This window comes from Loxodonta africana, chromosome 2 (assembly GCF_030014295.1).
Source record: "Loxodonta africana isolate mLoxAfr1 chromosome 2, mLoxAfr1.hap2, whole genome shotgun sequence".
In the NCBI taxonomy this organism is placed as follows: domain Eukaryota; kingdom Metazoa; phylum Chordata; class Mammalia; order Proboscidea; family Elephantidae; genus Loxodonta; species Loxodonta africana.
This window is the reverse complement of record NC_087343.1, coordinates 122,797,529-122,824,638: the sequence shown is the minus strand read 5'-3', so window position 1 is coordinate 122,824,638 and position 27,110 is coordinate 122,797,529. Positions and strand designations below refer to the sequence as shown.

At 40.0% G+C, this 27,110-nt stretch overlaps 1 protein-coding gene across 2 annotated transcripts in view; it reads left to right on the top strand.

Moving 5' to 3' along the window:
* The first annotated feature begins 8,726 nt into the window (after positions 1 to 8,726).
* Positions 8,727 to 27,110, top strand: part of MCC (MCC regulator of WNT signaling pathway) — a 542,131-nt gene continuing 523,747 nt past the window's right edge. For both annotated transcript variants that reach the window (XM_064275031.1, XM_064275022.1), the window contains exon 1: positions 8,727 to 8,901. In XM_064275031.1, the coding sequence (XP_064131101.1) occupies positions 8,741 to 8,901 (161 nt within the window). In that variant the 5' untranslated portion in view covers positions 8,727 to 8,740. The remainder of the gene's footprint in view (positions 8,902 to 27,110) is intronic.

Sequence of the window (27,110 nt, the reverse complement as noted above, 5' to 3'; positions counted from 1 at the left end):
GGGTTTTTTTGGATAACATTAAGTAAGGTAATATATGTAAGTATGATTACTGATTTGTGATAAGGCTCAATAAAAGTTAGTCTAGCTACCTCAACTCTGCCTCACTATTTTCCCTCAGGAGTTTACAACATCATTTAATAATAAATAATTCATGCTGGAGGTGATGGGGGTGAGAATCACCACTAAACTACCTGACTGTGCTCTCAAAATGTGTGCCTCAGGTTAAGAGAGCTCTGGAAGATCAAATGTTACCTGGAATGGTGAAGGAAGACTTCCTGAAGGATACAGGAACTAAGCAAGGCTCATAAAAACCCTACAGAGAAAGACTGGCAGAGGGCACCACAGAAACCCTCACTCCAACCTTAGCATGTGGTCCAAAAAATAGTTCTACTAAACCAAGAATTTGGCTAAAGCACCAGATAATCAGTTTAAGAGCAGCACTGCAGTTGTTTTATTTGTTTTTAAGGGGTAACTTTAGACATATAGGATGATATATCTTAGAATATGTACAGTGTAATTTGAAACCCCCCGCACATTTGTCAATCTGTCCTACGTGGGGGCTTGGGTGTTGCTGTGATGCTGGACGGTATGCCACTGGTATTCAAATATCAGGAGGGTCACCCATGGCAGGCAGGTTTCAGCTGAGTTTCCAGACTAAGATCAACAAGGAAGAGGGACCTGGTGGCCAACTTCTGAAAGAATTAGCCAGTGAAAAACTTATGAATAGCAGCAGAACATTGTCTCATATAGTGCCAAAAAATGAGCCCCTCAGGTTGGAAGGCACTCTAAATGCAACTGGGGAAGACCTGCCTTCCTCCAAGTAGAGTCAGCCTTAATGATGTGGTTGGAGACAAGCTTTTGGGACCTTCATTTGCCGATGTGGCATGACTCAAAATGAGAAGAAACAGCTGCAAACATCCATTGATAATCGAAACGTGGAATGTATGATTCTAGGAAAATTGGAAATCATCAAAAATGAAATGGAACACCTAAACATCGATATCCTAGGCATTAGTGAGCTGAAATGGGCCAGTACTGGCCATTTTAAATCAGACAATCACGTGGTCTACTATGCTGGGAATGACAACTCAAAGAGGAATGGCGTTGCATTCATCCTCAAAAAGAACATTTCAAGATCCATCCTGAAGTACAATGTTGTCAGTGATAGGATAATACCCATACACCTGCAAGGTTATTGTTGTTGGTAGGTGCTGTTGAGTCAGTTCTGACTCATAGCGACCCTATGCACAACAGAACGAAATGCTGCCCGGTCCTGCACCATCCTTACAATCGTTGTTATGCTTGAGCTCATTGTTGCAGCCACTGAGTCAATCCTCCTAGTTGAGGGGCTTCCTCTTTTCCGCTGACCCTGTACTCTGCCAAGCATGATTTCCTTCTCTAAGGGACTGACGCCTCCTGACAACACGTCCAAAGTATGTAAGACAGTCTCTCCTTCCTTGCCTCTAAGGAGCATTCTGGCTGCACTTCTCCCAAGACAGATTTGTTCGTTCTTTTGGCAGTCCATGGTGTACTCAATATTCTTCACCAACACCACAATTCAAAGGCGTCAGCTCTTCTTTGGTCTTCCTTATTCATTGTCCAGCTTTCACACCCACATGATGCGATTGAAAATACCATGGCTTGGGTCAGGCGCACCTTAGTCTTCAGGGTGACATTTTTGCTCTTCAACACTTTGAAGAGGTCCTTTGCAGCAACACCTGCAAGGAAGACCAGTTAATACAACTATTATTCAAATTTATGCACCAGCCACTGAGGCCAAATATGAAGAAATTGAAGATTTTTACCAACTTCTTCAGTCTTAAATTAACCGAACACGCAATCAGGATGCATTGATAATTACTGTTGACTGAAATTCGAAAGTTGGAAACAAAGAAGGATTGGTAGTTGGAAAACATGGCCTTGATGATAGAAATGGTGCCAAAGATTGCATTACAGGATTTTACAGGACCAGTGACTTCTTCATTGCAAATACCTTTTTTCAACAACATAAATAGTGACAATACACACGGACCTTGCCAGATAGAATACACAGGAATCAAATTGACTACATATGTGAAAAAACACAATGGAAAAGCTCAGTATCATCAGTCAGAACAAGGCCGGGGGCAGACTGCGAAACAGGTAATTAATTGCTCCCATGCATGTTCAAGTTGAAGTCGAAGAAAATTAGAACAAGTCCATGAGAGCCAAAATACGACCTTGAGTATATCTGCCCTGAATGTAGAGACAATCTCAAGAATAAATTTCACGAGCTGAACACTAATGACCGAAGGCCAGAGGAGTTGTAGAATGACATTAAGGACATCATATATGACAAAAGCAAGAATCATTAAAAATTCAGGAAAGAAAGAAAAGACCAAAATGGATGTCAAAAGAGATTCTGAAATTTGCTCTTGAAATTCGAGTAGTTAAAGTGAAAGGAAGAATGATGAAGTAAAAGAGCTGAGCAGAAGATTTCAAAGGGTAGCTGGAGAAGACAAAGTAAAGTATTATAATGACATGTGCAAAGACCTGGAGATAAAAAAACAAACAAACAAACAAGAGGGACAAACATGCTCAGCGTTTCTCAAGCTGAAAGAACTGAAGAAAAAATCCAAGCCTCCAGTTGCAATACTGAAGAACTCTACAGGGAAAATATTAAACAACACAGGAAGCATCAAAAGAAGATGGAAGGAATACACAGTCACACTATACCAAAAAGAATTGTTCGATGTTCAACCATTTCAGGAGGTAGCATATGATCAGAAACCAATGGTACTGAAGGAAGAAGTTCAAGCTGTACTCAAGGCATTGGCGAAAAACAAGGCTCCAGGAATTGATGGAATGTCAGTTGAGATTGGTTTCAACAAACGGATGCAGCCATTAAAGTGCTCACTCCTCTATGCCAAGAAATTTGGAAGATAACTGCTGGCCAACAACTAAAAGAGATCCATATTTATGCCTATTCCCAAGAAAGGCGATCCCACCAAAAGTGGAAATTATGGAACAATATCATTAATATCACACACAAGTAAAATTTTGCTGAAGATCATCTGAAAGCAGCTGCAGCAGTATACTAGACAGCGAATTACCAAAAATTCAAGCCGGATTCAGAAAAGGAAGTGGAACCAGGGATATCATTGCCATGTCAGATGGATCCTGGCTGAAAGCAGAGAATACTAGAAAAAATGTTTACCTGTGTTTCATTGATTATGCAATGGCATTTGACTGTGTGAATCATAACAAGTTATGGTAACATTTCGAAGAATGGGAATTCCAGAACACTTAATTGTGCTCATGAGGAACCTGTACGTAGATCAAGATGCAGTTGTTCAAACAAAACAAGGGAACACTGCATGGTTTAAAGTCAGGAAGGGTGTGTGTCAGGGCTGTACCATTTCACCATACTTATTAAATCTGTATGCTGAGCAAAGAATCTGAGAAGATGGACTATATGAAGAGGAACGTGGCGTCCGGATTAGAGGAAGACTTATTAACAACCTGCATTATGCAAATGACACCACATTGCTTGCTGAAAGTGAAGTGGGCTTAAAACATTTACTAATGAAGATCTAAGACCACAGCCTTCAGTATGGATTACACTTCAACATAAAGAAAACAAAAATCCTCACAACTGGATCAATAAGCAACATAATGAAAAATGAAGAAAAGTTTGAAGTTGTCAAGGAATTTGTTTTACTTGGATCCACAATCAACACCCATGGAAGCAGTAGTCAAGAAATCAAAAGATGCATTACACTGGGCAAATCTGCTGTAAAAGATCTCTTTAAAGTGTGGAAAAGCAAAGATATCACCTTGAAGGCGAAGGTGCACCCGATTCAAGCCATGGTGTTTTCAATCGCCTCATATGCATGCGAAAGCTGGACGCTTAATAAAGAAGACAGAAGAAGAACTGACCCCTTTGAATTGTGGCGTTGGGGAAGAATATTGAATATACCATGGACTGCCAAAAGAACCAACAAATCTGTCTTGGAAGAAGTACAGCCAGCATACTTAAAAGCAAGAATGGCAAGACTAATCTCACATACTTTGGATATGTTATCAGGAGGGATCATGCCCTGTAGAAGGACATCCTGCTTGTTAATGTACAGGGTCAGCGAAAAAGAGGAAGACCCTCAACTGGATGGATTGACACAGTGGCTGCAACAATGGGTTCAAGCCTAGCAACAATTGTGAAGGTGGCGCAGGACCGGGCAGTGTTTCGTTCTGTTGTACATAGGGTCGCTGTGAGTTGGAGCTGACTCAACTGCATCTTACAACAACAATTTGAAATGCACTACATAAACATGAAGTGTTATAACCAAGAGGAATTTAAGAAGGAAAAAAAAAAAAAAGAAAGAAACCTGGATAAGGACAAAGATGTTGAGCTATGTACTCGCCTCAGATAAATACATAAAAACTTTGGAAATTAACACATAACTATTCCTGTTAGATTTATGGCCATGGGTACTGATCTCATTCCATGTTCCTACTTTACAATTTATCATATTTACATTCATGTGACATCTCTGTTTTCAATGACTTACAAATCCCCTGCCCCTCCAAGTAACCTTTTCAGCTGAAATTTCTCACGCTTCATATGAGCTCAGAAGCAAGTTCATTTCTGGAAGGTTGAACCTAACCTGTTCAGCCGTTTCTGAGTTACCCAAGCACGAGCAAAGGTTGTTTAGGAAATTTGTCAAGATCCACTTTTTTGTGTGTTGAGATTTAATTCAAAATGGTTTGAATTTAAACCTCTAGAGCTGTTGTGCATACATTATCTCAGGAGATAAACATTTTTTGCTTTGAAATATAATTGGTTGTGGTTTACCCTCTGCTTTTTTTTTTTTTTTTTTCTGTATACATGGAACGTGGTTATAAAGAAATCATCTCAAATCTTGGAAAACTCTTTGGAATTCCAGACTCTCCATGTATGTTGTATTGAAAAATTTTTTCTCTGTCCCCACCCCACCCCCCCCAAAAAACTATCAGTTCTGTAGGAGGATTTGAGGATAACAATTCCTGTCTGGCTATATTGTCGGACTATAATAAGATTTTTATCCTATGAAAAATAAAGATTTCGAAATTTTTATAGTCTTTATTTTAAACTTGGTCCTCGGATCTTGTCCTATTGCAGACAGGAATATTTTTGTTGCTAGCAGTGGCATCATTGGTGGGTTACAGGGGGTATGGACCACACTGGCTGGCACAGTCAGAGGCGATGACACAAAAACGACTGCCTATAAAATTTTTGTGCACTGTTTTGGCAGAAATTTATTATTTTTTATAAAAATATCCTTATAGTTAGTTATAGCAACAAAAATATTTTTCATAAGCCAAGCTTACATGTATCAATATACCTACAAATCTAAAACGCTGTGCTATTTACTTTTTGAACCTTCTAATGCCCTCTGGTCAGAGCTGTCATTATCCAATTACAATGATGCTTCAGATCATATGGTTTCCACCTGCACGTGATAGAAGCACACATTTTTGTTTTCGTTGCTGCTGGTGGGTGGTTTTATAATTGCTGATTTTGTCAAATTTTCTGGTGTTTTAGATACAATATTGTGGTAATTAGTATTTGTGAACCTATATCAATAACTGTTTTGAGCATGAAGTAGTAATTAAAGGAAAAGAAGGAGTGATATATGGGAATTATGATTTCTGAGTAACATTAGTACAAAAAGCATTACAAAGAATTCCGTATGGTATGGTACAGGAGGAGGTCCATGGGGGGGCGGGGTGACACCATGAGTTATCATTGGTGACACCAACTCTAGTGATGCCACTGGTTGCAAGTAGCATATTTTAAGCAAATATTGGGCATACTTACAGAATTTCTCTAAGATGATATCCTGTTCATTGTATGCTTATAAGTTTCTCAAAATACTAGGAACATACAAAACTAAAAATAACTAAAATAGGGATCCTTGACAACTTCAGTCTTGTCTCTGTTTATCATGATGTTGCTTATTGGTCCAGTTTGTGAGAATTTTCGTTTTCTTTTTATGTTGAGGTATAGTCCGGCCATGGTCTTTGAGCTTCATCAATAAGTGCTTCAAGTCCTCTTCACTGTCAGCAAGCAAGATTGTGTCATCTACATATTGCAGGTTGTTTGTGAGACTTCCTCCTAACCTGATGCTGCGTTCTTCTTCATATAATCCAGGTTCTCAGACTATTTGCTCAAGCATGTAGATTGAATAGGTATGGTGAAAGGATACAACCCTGATGCACACCTTTTCTGACTTTAAGCCTCACAGTATCCCCTTGTTTTGTTCAAATCCACAATAGGATCCATAATCAACACCCACAGAAGCAGCAGTCAAGAAATCAAGAGACACATTGCATTAGGCAAATCTGCTGCAAAAGACCTCTTTAAAGTGTTGAAAAGCAAAGATGTCACTTGAAGGCTAAGGTGCACCCGACTCAGGCCATGGTGTTTTCAATCGCCTCAAAGGCATGTGAAAGCTGGAAGACTGAAGAAGAATTGACCGCCTTTGAATTGTGGTGTTGAGGAAGAATATTGAATATACCATGGACTGCCAAAAGAAGAACAAATCTGTTTTAGAAGTAGTACAACCAGAATGCTCCTTGGAAGCAAGAATGACGAGACGTCTCACATACTTTGGATATGTTATCAGGAGGCATCAGTCTCTGGAGAAGGACATCATGCGTGTTAAAGGGTCAGCAAAAAAGAGGAAGACACTCAACGAGATGGGTTGACACATTGGCTGCAACAATGCGCTCAAGCATAGCAACAATTGTGAGGATGGTGCAGGACCAGGCAGTGTTTCGTTCTGTTGTACATAGAGTTGCTGTAAGTCGGAACTCATTTGACAGCACCTAAGTACAACAAATGGAAACCCTGATGGCATAGTGGTTAAGTGCTACGGATGCTACCCAAAAGGTTGGCAGTTCGAATCCGCGAGGCGCTCTTTGGAAGCTCTATGGGGAAGTTCTACTCTGTCCTGTAGGGTTCGCTATGAGTCAGAATCGACTCAACGGCAGTGGGAACGGGTGAATGGGATGAAGTGAAGAAAGGGAGAGGGCAAAGACACCTTCCTTCTACCTGGCCAACAGTCCCAAGTCATATGGATTTGTTTCAGTCATCTATTACTTCATAACAAATCACCCCAAAACGTAGTGGCTTAAAACAACAATCATTGTATTATTATCATCAGAGCTCTGGGGGTTGGCTAGAGTCAGCTAGGTGGGTTTTGCTCAAGATATTTCGTGTAGTTGCAATGACTAGGGCTGGATCATCTGAAGGCTTACTCACTCACTCATTAAGGTATGACTCCTGTTCTGGGAAGATTCACACATCTGTGGGCTGGAATAGTTGGGATCCTTGGGCATCTCTTTCTGTCTTAACATGATCTCTCTGCATGGTCTCCTCATCATGGCAGTTTCAGGGTGGCCAAATGTCTTTCATGAAACATCAGAGCTTCAAAGGTGTGTGTCCTAGAGAACCAGGTAGAAGCTGTATTGCCTTTACTAACCTAGCCTCAGAAGTCCAGACAGTCACAAAGACCCATCCAAGTTAAGGGAATGGCAATAGGCTCCATCTCTTGATGAGAGGTATACTAAAGAATCTGCAGACATGCTTTAAAGCCACTACAGGACTTCATAGCCCTCTGGTGGTGAGCCCAAGAAAGAGTAATGAGTCATTCACTAAACCACAAATTGGTTCATTGTGGCTTCCTTTTTGCTATGGTGGAAGGATAGTGTTTAAGGCCTCCTGCACTGGAGTTAGACTGCCTAGGTTTTGACTCTCTGCCCTGACACTATGCCTGGGACCTTGGTCAAGTCTTGTGCCTCAGTTTTCTTAAAACTAAAGTTTCCCTTTCTGTAAGTTAGGGATAATGGAGACATTTGTTAAACACTTAGTAGGCTCCAGACATTGTTCTAAGCGTATTATATACTATTTCATTTTATCCTTAAGATAACCCTATCAGGTGGTTACCTACCTCCTACTTCAGAGGGCTAATAATAACATTGCCATGTTTCAAGTCTGTTGTGTGGATCAAATGAGACCATCTATTATGCTGGGGCAAATTCTAGCGATGCTAGGTCCGGAGGGTAAGCCATTTTCAGAAATGTACCCAACGTACACAATGAATGCCACACGGAAACGCAGTGAAAACCCAGTCGAATACGGAGGTCGAATTCCTAACAGGTGTTTAAAATGCAGAAAAAAAACAGGCATTCCAGGCCGCATTTGGGCTATGAGGACAGATCCCAGCGCAGTTCTAGAAAGTGGGATCACGAGCACCGCTCAGCGTTTGCAAAACGGAGTGTTTATCTCTTCCTGGGAAAGAAAGCCTCGACTCCGGGCGGTAGGAGTTCTCCGGCGAGAACACCCGCCCCTCTGCCTGAAGCGTCTTCAAGTGTCAGGGGCCTGCATCGTGGCCGGAAGCACGATGATGACAGTCCTCCTGGGGGCCTCCCGTGTACTCGGCCTCCCCTCGAGTCTTCGTCATCGCCCTTGGCTCCCTGGCTCCCTGAGCCACCTTTCGCTCCTCCCTCTCCCCTAAGGTGCCAACTCGGGCGATTCCGGAGCGCCCATCTTCCCCGCCCGGGCAAAACCCGGAGAGGTGGAATCCCTCGCCCAGAGCGCCCCGGCGGCCACTGGGCATGCTCCGTTGTCAGGCAGGTTCGGGGCTGCGAGGAGCTTCAGCGCCTCACGGATTCCTCCTCCTGCCGCGCGTCCTCCTCCTCCCGAGCAGGGAGCGGGCGCATGATGGCGGCCGCAGCGGCCGCGACGGGGAGCGCCAGCGGCGGCAGCAGCGGCGGCGGCGGCGGCAGCAGCAGCAGCGACACGTCCAGCACTGGCGAAGAGGAGAGGATGCGGCGCCTCTTCCAGACGTGCGACGGCGACGGGGACGGATACATCAGCAGGTAGGCGGAGAGGTGCGGGGAACCGGCTGGGACTAGACCAGCCCCTAGGCGCTGCCCTTGACCTCTCCTCTGCCCCTCCGTCCCAACTTGCAGCAAGTTGCTCGGAAGCGCACGGGAAAAGTTGGCTGCGACTTTGGGAGGGCGTCGCCGGCTCGGCCACCGAGGCCGAGAGGCTGCTCTGCTCGCCTTTTGGAGGTGCCAGTTGGTCCAACTTTTCCCAGCGTCGTCTTTGTCTGGGCGTTGGGAGACATCTCTTTAAATGCAAGTCTTCCTCTTGCAGTCTAAGGAACGGGGCCCTGGGATCTCGGATTCAAGGAATCCTGCCTGTGGGGAAATGAGTTCTGATCGCCCTCCCCGGGTAGGAGGCGCTGCCCGGTAGCCTTGGGCTTCTGGGTGTCAAGATGCGGTGGTACCGGGCAGCGATCTGTCCGTCTGCTTGGTGGACAGCCCCCGGGCGCGACCGAGAGAGGGATGCGCTCTCAGTGACAAAGTCGGGCATGAAAACAAGCCGTAAAGAACTTTCATGAGCCACAGAGATCCTGAATTCCGAACTTCAGAGCCCAAAGGATGGGCTTAGTTTCACACCCAGTACCGGTTTATTCACACTAGCCTGGGGGGAATGAAGCGCTCAGGCGCAAACTGCGGATTTGGAAGTGAGCCTGGAATACAGAGCCGGCTCCCTACTCCAGCTCCACCCGCTAACTAGGTGAACCTTGGGAGGTGTCTCCTGGGCGCGTCTGCGCCTCCATTCAGAACCCTAGCGGTGTTTGCTTTCAAAACCTCTACAGCGGCGGTTTTGCGGCTTTCTACCGCGGAGCTGGTAGGGATTGGCCAAATAATTACTAAAACACAAAACAAACAAAAAACAACAACTCTGCCGTCGTCCAGTCGATTCGGAGTCATAGCAACCCCATCTGGCAGAGTAGAACTATCCCACAGGTTTTCCTAGCCTGTCATCTTTAAGGGAGAGGTCGTTCATTCTTTTCTCCTGAGGAGGCTGATGGTTTCAACCCCAGACCTTTCAGTTAGCTTGACCAGTGCGCCACTAAAAAAAAAAAAAAAATTAGGGCTCCTTAAATAATTACTACTGCCTAAATTTTTATAACTTCCCTAAATTTTTATAACGCTGGCCGTGAAAAAGGCAATCATAGTGTTTTACAATATGCTTCTATGAAAGATTGACACAGGGCGCTGAAGACAATGCGCGCTGAAATTTGAATTGCCTTCAGTGAAGTAAGGCAGCCTAAAGTTGTGCGTTACATGTTTCTTTAAAGCCTTTGTTTGGGTGATGGTAGAGATTCTTTCACAAAATTAGGATTGGGTCTTGCTGATTGTTCTTGTTTACCTAGAGGGGGAAAAAAAGTGGGACTTTTTAAAAAAGATCTCTAAAACATGTTATTTAATATGTATCTGACAATTAGAAAAATAATCACAACTCTTGACCCAATTATGATAACTCTTTGAATTTTACTACTTTTTAAAGATTTCACTGGGAAACATTAGAAACATAGCAGAAAACTTTATATAGTAATTCTGTTCTGAAATAAAAAAAAAAAAGTAATTCTAGTTAACCCCACATAGATTTCTATCTGGAAATCTTTCCTTTTTTTTTTCAATTCTTCGATTTAAAAAAAATACTATTACAGCGTTTAGATATTTTGTTGTTGCTTTCCTACTTCAAAAGCTGTTATCTCATTTGTGATAATGAAAGCAATCTACACTCTCAAGCTAGGGGTGCAAAAAGAATTCAATTTTACATGGGCAATAGTTCGCATAGAAGGCTAGCAGAATTCTCCCTCTACTCTGGCCTATTAATATGTTGCCTTATCTAGACTACATACCTTCTGTGTAAATGATCATATTATTTTGTGTAGTAGCCATATTCACTTGAAAGGATAAAGTATTTTGTAAGCAAAATGAAATGACTGTTTTGGAGGCGGAGGCATTGTGTGTAAGGAGATGGTGGTAAAAAAAGGTTTCAGAATACAGTGGACAGAAGTGGAAAAAACTGTTAACATTCCTTTAACCACATCACTTTAATGTGTCTACCTTATTGAAAGTTAAAGGTATGTGCATTAATGGACCCTAAGCTGTAACTTTTACCGTGGGTGGGGTTGCCCTGGAAATTAATTTACTCTGCCAGAATTTCCATATAGGAGCTTAGGAATGATAATCTCATTGAGAAAGAGCACCAAGTAACTTGTGTTTTTATAGTAAACACAGTTTTACCTGTCATATATATTATTTGGTATGGCTTGGGAATTGGAGTTAATGGATAGCGGGCATTAATGACTTCCTTTCTGAAGGAAACGCTACTCCTGTTATATAGGGTCGCTATGAGTCAGAATTGACTGCGCGGCACTGGGTTTTTTTTTTTTGGCTTGTTGTGATTTTTTTTTCTTTTTGTCTTGTAACTATGAGCATTAGATTTTATATTAGAACATTTAAAACCTCAGATTCTTTGAAGAATATTGAGTTCATGCTCATGGTAGGCAGCAGTATCGATTAGGACTTTAGTTGGCCCTGTGTGATAGAAATCTAACCATAGTCAGTTATGGGTTGACTTTTCTCACTAGTGGAAGTCTGGAGGTGAGCCATCCAGGCTGGCACTCCACAATAGCGTCAATGCCTCTGCTTCCTTCCATTTTTCTGCATCACCATGCTTTGCATAAAGCATTCATCATCACGGTTATCTCATGATCTTAAGATGATTCCTCTATATGCAGCCTCATTTCCATATTCTTGGGTGAAAGAAATAAAAGAAGGCTTTACTTAAAAGACAGCTTTCCCAAATCCCTTAACTGACATTTGATTGGTTCAACTGCATCACATAACTATGCGTACCTACAAGAGTCTTAGGAAGTATGTAATTCTGCTGGGTACATTGCTTCCTAAATGAAATCCGAATTCTGTTACTAAGAATGGAGAATCGATATTGGATAAACAAGTAGCAACCAATAAGTATAATAAAATCCCCATTATAACTAAAATTCCCCTGTATTGGCTCCAGTCCTCTGCCTACCCCTCATTCTCAAACAGGAGTGGATTGAAGGTTTTATGTTTGAAGGTGGGATAAATGGAAGAGAGACTGAGGCCAGAGGGGAAATGTCAGAGTACATCATCTCAGGAAGCAAGGAGGTACAGGGTGAGGCTCTGAGCCTTCTCCTTCGGGCTGACAAAAAAAGCATCAGGTAACTGGAGAATCCTGGATTTCTTGCCTCTATCCTGGAACTCCCCACCTGCCAGAAAGACCCAGAATCATCCCCATGGATAGTTAAGCTAGAGCAGACAACCACCATCAGGTGGCACCAAACCGCAGCTGGGACAGGGAAGGATTTGGACTGCACAGTGGGACCATATCTGGCTCATTCAGTGCAGTTCATTAACCTTACAGCCACTTGACCCCACATTTTATGGCATTGAAGATCATGTTATAAGATGGGAGGTATTATTCTAGTCATTGAAATGATCTTCCCTTTGGAATTTCAAAGTTTCTTGTTTTTACCCTTAATTGTAATAAAGTACTTATCTTGAACATTTTGAAAAATATCTAAAACCAACACTTATATCTAGTTCCTAAGTCTCAGTTCAGATGTTACTGTCTTGCTCGCTATATGGAAGTGTCTTTGGTCTACCCTGCCATTATTCTCCATCACAGTGCCTGATTGCTTTCTTTCAAAGTACCCTTTACAACATGTAACTTCATTTCTATTTGCTACTTTGTGTTTCTGTTTATTGTCATTTTCCCACTAGATGTAGCTTCCTTGAGAGAAGGAATCACGTCTGTTTTGTTCAAACAATATACTCAGGACCTAGCACAGAGTGTGCCAAGTAGCACACAATCAGCAAATTCTGGTGAATAAATGACCAAGAATAAACAGTGGTATGTTCATGTATATTGAAAATCTCTATTAAGCATTTTTATCCTCAAGCATATTGGATGTGTATGAAATATTGTGAGTATATTTTATTAAAGAATATTTTCCTTTTGAAAATAATCTTTCTCTGGTTATACGAAAGATAGTCTCATAAAAAATTTGAAAAAAACAAATGCATAAAAATAAAATCAAAATGATTCTTAATTCTATAACCTAAGGAATATCACTTTTCTGTTTTTCCAGTGATATATTTACATCATACCATTCCGCTAGTACATTCAAAATGATTAGATAAATAGGCATTCCATGTTCACAAATTGGAAGACTTAATATTTTTAAGATAGCAGTGCTCCCAAAATTAATCTACAGATTCAATGCAATCCCTATCAGAATCCCAGCTTTTTTTTTTTTCTTTTAACAGAAATTGACAAGCTGATCCTAAAATTCTTATGGAAACTCAAGGGACTCCAAAAGAGCCAAAACAATCTTGATGAAAAACAAAGTTGGAGGACTCATACTTCCCAATTTCAAATCTTACTACAAAGCCGTGATAATCAAAATAGTGTGGTACTATACTAGCATGAGGATAGACATATAGATTAATGGAATAGAGGCAAGGAGAGTCCAGAAATAAACCCCTGTATCTATGGTCAATTGATTTTTGACAAAAGTGCCAAGACTATTCGGTGGGAAAAGAATGGTCATTTCAACAAATTGTTCTGGGATGACTAGATATCCTCATGAAAAAATGTGAAGTTGAACCCTTACCTGACACCATATATAAATGTTAATTCAAAATGCATCAGACTTAAGTCTAAGAGTCTAAAAGCCAAAATTTTTAGAAGGAATTATAAGAGTAAATCTTCATGACCCAAACTATAGAACTTTTAGAAGGAATTATAAGATTAAATCCTCAAGACCTTGGATTTGGCAATAGATTCTCAGATATGATACCAAAAGCATAGGGTACAAAAGAAAAAAAATTGATAAATTGGACTTCATCAAAATTAAAAATTTTGTGGTTCAAAGGACACTATAAAGAAAACGAAAAGACAATCCACAGAATGGGATAAAATGTTTGTAAATCGGATGTCTGATAAGGGACTAGTATCTAGAATATATAAAGAACTCTTACAACTCAATAATAAAAAGTCAAATAACCCAATTTTTAAAATGTGCAAAGAATCTGAGTAGATAGTTCTCCTAAGGAGACACATAAATGAGCAATAACCAAAAAAATAAAACCAAACCCGTTGCTGTTGAGTCAATTCCGACTTACAGCAACCCTATAGGTGAACTTCCCCATAGAGTTTCCAAGGAGCGACTGGTGGAGTGGAACTGCTGACCTTTTGGTTAGCAGCCTGACTCTTAACCACTGTGTCGCCAGGGCTCCAAATGACCAGTAAGCACATGAAAAGATGTTCAACATCATTAGTCATCAGGGAAATGCAAATCAAAATCATAATAAGATATCACTTCACACCCACTAGAATGGTTAGAATCAAAAAGTCGGATAATAACAAGTGTTGATGAGGTTATGGAGAAGTTAGAACCCTGACTTGCTGTTGGTGAGAATGTAAAATGGAGCAGCCTCTTTGGACAAGCAGTCTGTAAGTTCCTTAAAAAGTCAAACATAGAGTTACCATTTGACCCATTCACTCCTAGTTGTATAAAAAAAAAAAAAACTAGTGAGAAATGAACATGTATGACCATATAGAAACTTGTACACAGATGTTCATAACAATATTATTCATAATAGGCAAAAACTGGAAATGACTTAAATGTTCATCAACTCATTGGTGGATAAACAAAATCTGGTATATCCATACAGTTGAATATTATTCAGCTATAAAAAGGAATGAAGTACTTATATATGCTACAATACAGATGAACCTTGAAAACACGCTAAGTTGAAGAAGTCAATCACAAAAAAACACATATGATTCCATTTATATACAATGGCCAAATATATAGAAATAGAAAGTAGATTAATGATTGCTTAGGACAGGGACAGATGGGGCATTGGTAGGTGACAGCTAAGGGGTGTGATGTTTCTTTTTGTGATGATAAAAATGCTCTTAAATTGTGGTGATGCTTGCACAACACTGAGTATACTAAAAACCATTAAATTGTACATTTAAATGGGTGAATTTTACGGTGTGTGAATTATATCTCAATAAAACTGTTTAACAAGACTGGGAAATGTGACTTGCTTATAGCATTCCATTATTTATTTATATAATTAATTTAATTATTCCCTTATTTTTGGACATTTAGGTTGTTTCCAATTATCTGCTTTGGAATTTCGTTAAATCTAAAATTCCATAGACTGGGGTGCATAATTATTTTAGGTACCAATTAAACTATGATAAAATATTTCTCACCACTTAGAATTTTTATTTTATTCTTCTTATTGGAAGAACTCTCTTTTTAGACATAGATTTCTGTTATATTTCACTCTCGTGCATATATATAAGAGGAAAACAAACAGGCAAAATAAATTGTTACGGTTGTCCTAAAACTTCTTTGCATTCAAAGTCAAGTCTTCTAAATCATTTTTTGATTCAGAGTATTTAGGTTGTGTTTTACTACTTAATATAAACCTCTGTGGCATCAGAATATTCAGGGATGCAGCATTTCTTTAAAGGGGGCTCCACTATTTTCTATAGGATTTTCTTCTAAGCTTCTAACACCCTTTCTGCAAGTATTGATGTTGGTTCCCCAGTCTTACCAGAAGGTGTCAATGGAAGATTCTCAGACAGTAATCAGGACTAGTATTCTTAAGGAAGCATTGAGAGGTTGAAGTTTTCTAGTCGTGTAACCGAGAATAACAACCTGATTCATGCTGAGAAGCAATGGCAACTATGTTATCACCAGGTGGTGGAAATTGTAAGTAACATTCAAATTTCAGAGTGTGGCAAAGTGCAAAGGTTAGAAATTGGTGTTTTATGTAATGCCAGAATAAACAATCTTCATTGTTCTATGTATCTAGTTAATTTCTTAATTCTTACTAACCGGGAATTATCGGTGAAATGTATGGACTGCAGTTCTTTTGAGGACACTTGTATCAGTAGTCTTTAAACAACCGCAACAAGGACAACCATGAAAAGGTTTTCAGGTTGAACAGGGAATACTGTAGTGTGTTTAACTAAAGAACTATAGATTCACATATTGAACATAATCACCTATTCTCTCCTTGGTCAGTAGTAGCAGAAGTTTGGTTTGGGGAACCAAGAGAAAGGAGCCACTTGGCTTTTAAAGGTTTGAAGGAGCCACATCAACAGAAGGTTAAAAAAAAAAAAAAAATAGAAGGATGTTGACCTATAGATTCCTTGTATCAAGGCCAAGTAAATGCCCATGACATAAGGATGAAACCTGCAATGTATTTATTCTTGGAGGTGATAACTTTGGAACATAATTTTAAAAGAGCATCTCTAGTGAGGCAAAAAGTAGCATAACCAAAGCCATACATCAAAGCAGCTGAGTGATACTGAAAGCCTCAAAGCTACAATCAAACCACAGTGTCACTCAGAAAAGTATAAACTGAACCTAAGTGGGGAAAAAGGAAGAAAAAAGAAATCTGGTAAAGTGTGAAGAAAGGTCTAAGAAGGTCATTCATAAAACAATTAGCCTACCAAAATAAATCAAAGAACAATATGATTCTATTTAATTTTTAAATTAGTTTTTTTTTTAAAAAAAAAAAAACACCCTCATGGCTCTCCTTGAGGTAAAAAAAAAAAAAGGAGGTAGCTCAAGATAAAAAAAATATGGCCCTATTAGGATTGTAAGGGGCCTTGGTGCACAGTGGTTAAGTGCTCTGCTGCTAACCAAAAGGTCAACAACAGTTTGAACCCACTAGCTGCTCTGCGGGAGAAAGATGCGGCAGTCTGCTTCTGTAATGATTACAGCCTTGAAAACCCAATGGGGCAGTTCTATCCTGTCCTTCAGTGTTGCTATGAGTTGGAATCAACTCGATGGCAATGGATTTGATTTGGTTATTAGATTTCATTGCTGGAAGTGAAGGGGACTTGAAGCACTTAGTGATGAAGATCAAAGACTACGGCCTTAGGTAAGGATTACACTTTAACATAAAGTAAACAAAAATCCTCACAACTGGCCCAATAAGCAACATCATGATTAATGCAGAAAAGATTGGAATTGTCAAGGATTTTTGTTTTACTTGGATCCACAATCAATGGCCATGGAAACAGCAGTCAAGACATAAAAGGATATACTGCATTGGTCAAATTTGCTGCAAAAAACCTCTTTAAAGTATTAAAAAGCAAACATGTCACCTTGAGGATAAAAATGCCAGTGACCCAACCCATGGTATTTTCATTCATCTCATATGGATATGAAAACTGGACAATGAATAAGGAAGTCTGAAGGAGAACTGATGCCTTTGAATTATGGTGTTGGTGAAAAATATTGAGTATACCATGGACTACCAGAAGAACGAACAAGTCTGTCTTGGAGGAAGTATAGACAGAATGCTCCTTAGAAGCAGGGATGGCATGACCTCATCTTACCTATTTTGGGCGTGTTATCAACAGGGACCCACCATGTGTCTGTCAGCTTGTCATACTGTGGTTGCTTGCGTGTTGTTGTGATACTGGATGCTTTGCCACCAATATTTCAAATACCAGCAGGGTCACCCTTGGTGGACAGGTTTCAGTGAAGCTTCCACACTAAGACAGACTAGGAAGACGTACCTGGCAGGCTACTTCTGAAAAATTGGCTAGTGAAAACCTTATGAGTAGCAGCAGGACATTATCTGATATAGTGCCAGAAGATGAGCCTGTCAGGTTGGAAGGCACTCAAAACATGACTGGGGAAGAGCTGCTTCCTCAAAATAGAATAGATCTTAATGACATGGGTGGAGTCAAGCATTTTGGACCTTCATTTGCTAATGTGGTACAACTCAAAATGAGAAGAAACATCTGCAAACATACATCAATAATCAGAACATGGAATGTACAAAGTATGAATCTAGGAAAATTAGAAGTTGTCAAAAATGAAATGGAATGCATAAAAATCAATATCCTAAGCATTAAGTAAGCTGAAATGGACTGGTATTGGCCATTTTGAATAAGACAATCATATGGTATACTATGCTGGGAATGACAAATTGAAGGGGAATGGTGTTGCATTCATCATCAAAAAGAACATTTCAAGATCTATCCTGAAGTACAACACTGTCAGTGATAGGATAATACCCATACGCCTACAAGGAAGACCAGTTAATACCACTGTTATTCAAATTTACATACCAACCACTAAGGCCAAAGATGAAGAAATTGAAGATTTTTACCAACTTTTGCAGCCTAAAATTGATCAAACATGCAGTCAAGATACATTGATAATTACTGGTGATTGGAATTCAAAAGCTGGAAACAAAGAAGAAGGATTCGTAGTTGGAAGATACGGCCTTGGTGATAGAAATGATGCCAGAGATCATATGATAGAATTTTGTAAGACTGACGACATCTTCATCACAAATACCTTTTTTCAGCAAAGTAAACGGCGACTATACATGTGTACTTTGACAGATGGAATACATAGGAATCAAATCGACTGCATCCATGGAAAGAGACAATGGAAAAGCTCAGTATCATCAGTGAGAACAAGGCCAGGGGCTGACTGTGGAACAGACCATCAATTACTCATACACAAGTTGAAGTTGAGGAAAATTAGAACAAGTCCACAAGAGAAAGCATGACCTTGAGTATATCCCACCTGAATTTAGGGCTATGTCAAGAAAAGATTTGAGACACTGAACACTAATCACCAAAGATAAGAGGAGTTGTGGAATGACATCAAGGACATCATATATGAAGAAAGCAAGAAAAAATAAACAAAAAAGACAGGAAAGAAAGAAAAGACCAGAATGGATGTCAGAAGAGACTCAGACTTGCTCTTGAATGCAGAGTAGCTAAATTGAAAGGAAGAAATGATGAAGTCAAAGTCATGAAAAGAAGATTTTAAAGAGCGGCTCGAGAAGACAAACTAAAGTATTATAATGAAACGTGCAAAGACCTGGAGAGAGAAAACTGAAAGAGAAGAATACACTCATCACGTCTGAAGCCAAAAGAACTGAATAAAAAATTCAAGCCTCAAGTTGGAATGTTGAAGGATTCCACGGGGAAAATATTAAACGACCCAGGAAGCATCAAAAGAAAATGGAAGGAATACACAGAGTCACTGTACCAAAAATAATTGTTTGACATTCAACTATTTCAGGAGGTAGCATATGACCAGGAACTGATGGTACTGAAGGAAGAAGTCCAAGAGACACTGAAGGCACTGGCAAAAAAACAAGCCTCCAGAAATTGACAGAATACCAATTGAGATGTTTCAACAAATGGTTGCAGCACTGGAGGTGCTCACTCGTCTATGCCCAGAAATTTGGAAGACAGCTACCTGGCCAACCAACTGGAAGAAATCCATATTTGTGCCCATTTCAAAGAAAGGTGATCCAACAGAATGAGGCAATTATGGAACAATGTCATCAATAATACACACAAATAAAATTTTGCTGAAGATCATTCAAAAGCGGCTGCAGCAGTACATGCACAGGGAACTGCCAGAAATTTAAGCTGGATTCAGAAAAAGACTTGGAACAGGGGATATCATTGCTGATATCAGATGGATCCTGGATGAAAGGAGAGAATACCAGAAAGGTGTTTACGTGTGTTTTATTGACTACGCAAAGACATTCGACTGTCTTTGCATAGTCAATGAAATTTTGGGTAACATTATGAATAATGTCAATTTCAGAACACTTAATTGTGCTCATGAGAAACCTGTACTTAGACCAAGAGACAGTCTTTCAAACAGAACAAGGGGGTACTGCATGGTTTAAAGTCAAGAAAGCTATGCAGCAGGTTGTATCCTTTCACCATACCTATTCAGGCTGCATGCTGAGTAAATAATCCAAGAAACTGGATTATATGAAGAAGAAGGCAGAATCAGGATTGGAGGAAGACTCATTAACAACCTGCAATATGTAGCAGATGATACAACCTTGCTTGCTGAAAGTGAAGAGTACTTGAAGCACTTACTGATGAAGATCAAAGACCACAGCCTTCAGTATGGATTACATGTCAACACAAGGAAAACAAAAATCCTCACAACTGGACTAATAAGCAGCACCATGGTAAATGGAGAAAATATTGAAGTTGTCAATGATTTTGCTTTACTTGAATCCACAATCAATGCCCATGAAAGCAGCAGTCAAGAAATCAAACAACACATTGCATTAGGCAAATCTGCTGCAAAAGACCTCTTTAAAGTGTTAAAAAGCAAAGATTTCACTTTAAAGACTGAGGTGGGCCTGACTGAAGCCATGGTGATCTCAATCACCTTGTATGCATGCAAAAGGTAGACAGTGAAAAAGGAAGTCCGAAGAAGAATTGCCGTCTTTGAATTATGGTGTTGGCGAAGAATATTGAATATGCCATGGACTGCCAGAAGAATGAACAAATATGTCTTGGAAGAAGTACAACCAGAATGCTCATTAGAAGCAAGGATGGCAAGACTTTGTCTCACATACTTTGGGCATGTTATTAGGAGGGACCATTCCCTAGAGGAGAACATCATGCCTGGTAAAGTAGAGGATCAGCAAAAAAGAGTTACACTCCAATGAGATGGGTTGACACAGTGGCTGCAATGATTGTGAGGATGGCACAGGACCAGGCAGTGTTTTGTTCTGTTGTACATAGGGTCACTATGAGTCGGAACCGACTGGATGGCTTCTAACTACAGCAACAACAATCAGGAGGGACCAGTCCCTGGAGGAGAACATCATACATGGTAAAGTGGAGGGTCAACAGAAAAGAGGAGAACCCTCAACTAGATGGACTGACACAGTGGCTGCATCAGTGGGCTCAAACATAGCAATGATTATTAGAATGGCACAAGACTGGGCAGCATTTCATTTTTTTGTTTGTGGGGTTGCTACGAGTTGGAACCGACTGGACGGCACCTAATAACAACAGTATTATGCTTGTAAACAATATGGAAAAGAGAATTTTGAATGGGTCAAATCTGGTTTCCAGGAACCCAGAAGATCAGTGACATCACTATGGTTGGTGTCACCCAGTGTGGTAACTCATGGTGTCATTCCCCCTCCCCCGCCGCCCTAGACTTTTCCAGTATCAGACCTTACAGAATCCTTAGTAATGTTTTTTGTAGTAATGTTACTTGTAAATCGTAATTCCCATATATCGCTCCTTCTTTTCCTTTAATTACTACTTCATTCTCAAAGAAGTTATTGATATATTTCACAAATACTAATTACCACAGTATTGTGGCTAAAACACCAGAAAACTTGGGAAATTCAGTGACTATAAAAGCACTGGCAGCAACGAAAACAACAGTGCATACTTGTAGCATGTGCAGGTGGAAACCATGCGATTCAAAGCATCATTATAATTGAGTAATAATCACAGCTCTGATCAGAGCAAATTAGGAGGTTCAAAAAGTAAATTAGCATAGAATTTTAGCCTTGTAGTTACATTGATACGTGTAAGCTAGGCTTACAAAAAAATGTTTTGTTACAACTACAGGCATTTTTTAATAAAAAATAAATTTCTGTTGAAACAGTACACAAAAATTTTATAGTTAGCCATTTTGGTGTCACCCCTCTGAGAGTGTCACATAGTATAGTCTATACCCCCACAGCCTCCCAGTGACTCCACTGCAGAAGATCTAACTCTTTGATATGCAGTATTTAAAAAAAAAAAATTTATTGTGCTTTATGTGAAAGTTTACAAATCAAGTCAATCTCTCATATAAAAATTTATATACGCCTTGTTATATACTCCTAGTTGCTCCACCTCTAATGAGACAGCACACTCCTTCCCTCCACTCTCTATTTTTATGTTCATTTGACCAGCTTCTGACCCCTTCTGCCCTCTCATCTCCCCTCCAGACAGGAGCTGCCCACATAGTCTCGTGTCTACTTGATCCAAGAAGCTCGATCTTCACCAGTATCATTTTCTCTCCCAAGTGCAGTCCAATCCCTGTCTGAAGAGTTGGATTTGAGAACGGTTCCTGTCTTGGGCTAACAGAAGATCTGGGGACCATGACCTACGGGGTCCTTCTAGTCTCAGTCAGACCATTAAGTCTGGCTCTTTTACAAGAATTTGAGGCCTGCATCCCACTGCTCTCCTGCTCCCTCAGGGGTTCTCTGTTGTGTTCCCTGTCCGGGCAGTCTTCGGTTGTAGCTGGGCACCATCTAGTTCTTCTGTTCTTAGGCTGATGTTTTCTCTGGTTTATGTGGCCCTTTCTGTCTCTTGGACTCATAATTACCTTGTGTCTTTGATGTTCTTCATTCTCCTTTGGTCCAGGTGGATTGAAACCAATTGATGCATCTTAGATGACCACTTGCTAGCATTTAAGACCCCAGATGCCACTCTCCAAAGTGGGATGCAAAATGTTTTCTTAATAGATTTTATTATGCCAATTGACTTAGATGTCCCCTGAAACCATGGGCCCCAAACCCCTGCCCCTGCTACGCTGGCCTTCGAAGCATCCACTTTATTCAGGAAACTTCTTTGCTTTTGGTTTAGTCCAGTTGTGCTGACCTCTCCTGTATTGTGTGTTGTCTTTCCCTTCACCTAAAATAGTTCTTGTCTACTATCTAATTAGTGAAAACCTCTCTCCCTCCCTCCCTTCCTCCCCACTCTTGTAACCATCAAAGAATATTTTCTTCTCTGTATAAACTATTTCTTGAATTCTTATAATAGTGGTCTCATACAATATTTGTCCTTTTGCAACTGACTAATTTCACTCAGCATGTTGTTGTTGTTAGCTGCCGTCGAGTCGGTTCCGACTCATAGCTACCCTACACACAACAGAATGAAACACTGCCCGGTTCTGCGCCATCCTTACAATCGTTGTTATGCTTGAGCTCATTGTTGCAGCCACAGTGTCAATCCACCTCGTTGAGAGTCTTCCTCTTTTCCGCTGACCCTGTACTCTGCCAAGCGTGATGTGCTTTCCCAGGGACTGATCCCTCCTGACAACATGTCCAAAGTATGTAAGATGCAGTCTCGCCATCCTTGCCTCCTTAGAGCATTCTGGCCGCACTTCCTCCAAGACAGATTTGTTCATTCTTTTGGCAGTCCATGGTATATTCAATATTCTTTGCCAACACCACAGTTCAAAAGCATCGACTCTTCTTTGGTCTTCCTTATTCATTGTCCAGCTTTCACACGCATATGATGTGATTGAAAATACCATGGCTTGGGTCAGGCGCACCTTAGTCTTCAGGGTGACATCTTTGCTCTTCAAGACTTTGAAGAGGTCCTTTGCAGCAGATTTGCCCAATGCAACGCGTCTTTTGATTTCTTGACTGCTGCTTCCATGGGTGTTGATTGCGGATCCAAGTAAAATGAAATCCTTGACAACTTCAATCTTTTCTCCATTTATCATGATGTTGCTCATTGGTCCAGTTGTGAGGATTTTTGTTTTCTTTATGTTGAGGTGTAATCCATACTGAAGGCTGTGATCTTTGATCTTCATTAGTAAGTGCTTCAGGTCCTCTTCACTTTCAGCAAGCATAATGCCTTCCAAATTCCTCCACGTTATGAAATGTTTCACGGATTCATCATTGTGCTTTATCTACGTGTAGTATTCCACTGTGTGAATATACCATAATTTATTTATCCAGTCATCCATTGATGGGCACCTTGGTTGGTTCCATCTTTTTGCTCTTGTAAACAGTGTGCTATGCAGTATTTTTGATTACTGACATACAGTAAAATATGCCTATTTTCAGTGTATAATTCAATAAGTTTTGATAAATTTGTGTATCTCTACAACTACCACCACACTGAAGATAAAGAGCATTTTCATAACCCCCAAAATTTTCCTTGTGTCCCTAGTTCTGGTCAGTTTCTATCCTGACCTCGGTCCTGCAACCATGGAACTGATTTCTGTCATTATTAGATTTGTCTTTTAGTGTTTCATATAAATGGTTGTGTGTGCTTTTTTTGTCTGACTTTTTTTTTTCCAGGCAGCATCATGCCTGTGAGATTCATGCATACTGGATATATCAGTAGTTCCTTTGTTTTTATTACTGAGTAGCATTCCATTGTATGAATACACCACAATTTGTTTATCCATTCATTTGTTGATAGACATTTTTTCTAGTTTGAGGCTATTAAGAATAAAGGCGCTATGAACGTTCATGTTCATGTAAAACTGCATTTGTTTTGAGAAACAGAATTCTGTATTTAAAATAAGAAAGAGCTAAAACTTATTGAGTGCTCACCAGGTATTGTATGTAGCTCACGTAACACTCGCAGTAGCCATGCAAGATGATAACGCACAAGCAAAGGAAAGAAAAGTGGCTAATCCCCACCAAGCAAATAGTGTGAGAGAAACCATAATGATAAGAAGGGCCCTCTGTGAGAGTTCTAAGAGACTGTTGTTTAGCCCGATCACATGGTGCTACATTATTTGAATCACAAGTTCTTCTTATCTAAGGACCCTTAAGGATCATTTAGCCTAGAACTTCCCAAACTTCAGTCATTGTCTACCACCTTTATGCTTTTTGCATATCTCTGGCCCCACCGCCTTCCTTGAATTTGAGACTAGTATATCCAGTAAATGCATACTCAATCAACTTGAAAGTCTGAGGCATCTCAGACTTATCATGCACAAAACCAAATTCCTGACTTTCCTCACCAACTCATCCTCTCAGTTTTCCCTATCACAGCAAATGTTACTCCCTTGCTAGAGGCTGAAGTCAAAAACATGAAGTCATCTGTATTCTCTTTTCTAACACTACATCCAATCCATCAGCAATCCCACCAATTCCCTCTTTAAAATACAGCTAATATTCAGCTGTTTCTCACCACCTTCACTATTACCTCTGAGGTCCAAATCATCTCACTCTCACTGAGATTATTATAAAAGGTTCCTACTTCTACTCTTGTCCCACTCCCAGCCCTCCCCCCACCCTCCTCCCCCCAACACACTCAGGCTAAGCGTACAGAGTGACCTAATGAATGTAAGTCAGGTCATGTTATTCCCTGCAGCATTGGATCGGAAGTCAGGAGAGTTGAGTTCACTCTAAGCTCTGCCACTTATTAGCTACACTACTTGATACTAGACCCTTTCTATGTCTTGATTTCCTCAGCAATAAAATGGGGTGATAAAACTCTCATCTCTGCTTGGGGTTTGTTGAAATTCTTGAGTCCATAGATTTACTGTTTATACCAAATTTGGAAAATTTCAGCCATTATTTCTTCAAATATCTTTTCTGTCCCTTCTCCCCTTTCTTTCTTGGACTCCAGTTACACATGTATCAATTACACATGTATTAGAGGCTGTGTTAATTTTTCCCTCATCTTCTTTTTTCTCTCTGTGTGTCATTTTGGATAGTTACTATTACTATATCTTCAAGTTCACTGATCTTTTCTTCTGCATTATCTTGGTGTTATTAACCTCATTCACATTTCAGATATAATATTTTTCACCTCTAGAAGCCTCATTTGAACATATGTAATGTGTTAATAATTGCTGTTCTAACAGCCTTGTCTGCTAATTCTATTACCTCTCATTTCTGGGTCTGTTTCTGATGATTGATTTTTCTGCTGTTTATGGGACATATTCCTACTTCTTTGCATGCCTGATAATTTTTATTGGATGTCAGACATCTTAACTTGTTGGGTGCTGTCTTTTGTTGTATTCCTTACTTTGTTCTAGCATGAAGTTGAATTTCTATCCTTTGGAGGCCTACCTTTAAGCTTTGTTGGGTAGGACCAAAGCAATCTTTAGTCTAGGGCTAATTTAGCTTCTGAAGACCTCTGGAACTTTCTCTGTGCACCACAAATTCTGTTCACCTTGACTTTCTCGACTTTGTTCTCTGTCTTCTCAACTCGCTGAGACCACTGGATGTTGTTTGAATTCTCCCTTTTGTTCTCTAGCCTGGAACAGTTGGCCTAATTAGGGGGCTTATCTTGCTAGTTTCCCCTTATTAAGGCATCATAGCCCTTCATTGCCTGTTGCCTAATGTCTGGAAATCATTGTTTCATATATTTTGTCTGGTTTTCTAGTTGTTTTAGATGGGAGGGTAAATTTAGTCTCTGTAATTCTTTCATGAACTGAGGTAGAGTCCTGCCTTCTCTTTTTACTGAGTGCTCCAAAGTGAGTCTACCCATCTGGAAACATCGTAATTGTTGATTTTTCTTACAAACGATTTTTATAATAACATTTACAGCAATACCTCAAACAACCTGTTTTTAAACTACTACCTACAGTCCAGACCCATGTATCCTTTTTTTTTTTAATAATTAACATTGTTGTATGTTTACTGTGTACTACGCCCTGTGCTAAGTAAGCACTTTATATACATGATTTCACCTAACACTCAACAATAGCCACTTTGAAAAAAGGACCTATTATTACACACAATTTAAAGATGAGGAAACAAAGCTCAGAGAGATTGTTATTTGCCCAAGATTCCAGTTAGTAAGGTTTGAACTTAAACTCATATCCCTGGTTCTCAAGAGAGAATCTTGACCAGTACTCAATGCTGCTTTTTACATGCTTTCTTAAAATTATTATTTTTAACAGCCTTATTGAAATAGAATTCACATACTAAACAACTCATCCATTTAAAGTATACAATTCACAGGGGCAAGGCATAGAAGGTGGAAGGGGACAGGAAGCTGGTAATAGGGAGCCCAAGGTCAAGAAGGGAGAGTGTTGACATGTCGTGGGGTTGTTAACCAATTTCATAAAACAATATGTGTACTAACTGTTTAATGAGAAGCTAGTTTTTCTGTAAATCTTCATCTAAAGTACAATAAAAAATAAATAATTCAAGTGTACCATTCAGTGGTTTTTAGTACAGTCACAAAATTGTGCATCTAGCACCACAATAATTTTAGAACATTTCCATCATCTCAAATAGAAGCCCTGTACTCTTTAGCACTTACCTTCTATTTCCACCCAACCTCCTCAACGCTAGACAACCACTAATCTTCTTTCTGTCTCCGTGTTGTTGTTTGACATCAAGTTGATTCTGGCTGCGCTAAACCTACATGACAGAGTAGAACTGCTCCAAAGAGTTTCCTGCGCTGATCCTTACAGGAATAGATCTCCAGGTCTTTATCTCAAGAAGTGGCTGGCGAGTTTGAATGGCCAATCTTTAAATTAACAGCCAAGCACTTAACCATTATGCCACCAGGGCTCCTTTCTGTCTTTATAGATTTGCCTATTATAGATATTTTGTATACATGAAATAAAACAATATGTGGCCTTTTGTCACATATATTTTTGATGTCATATCTAAGAAGGCTTTACCTAACCCAAGGT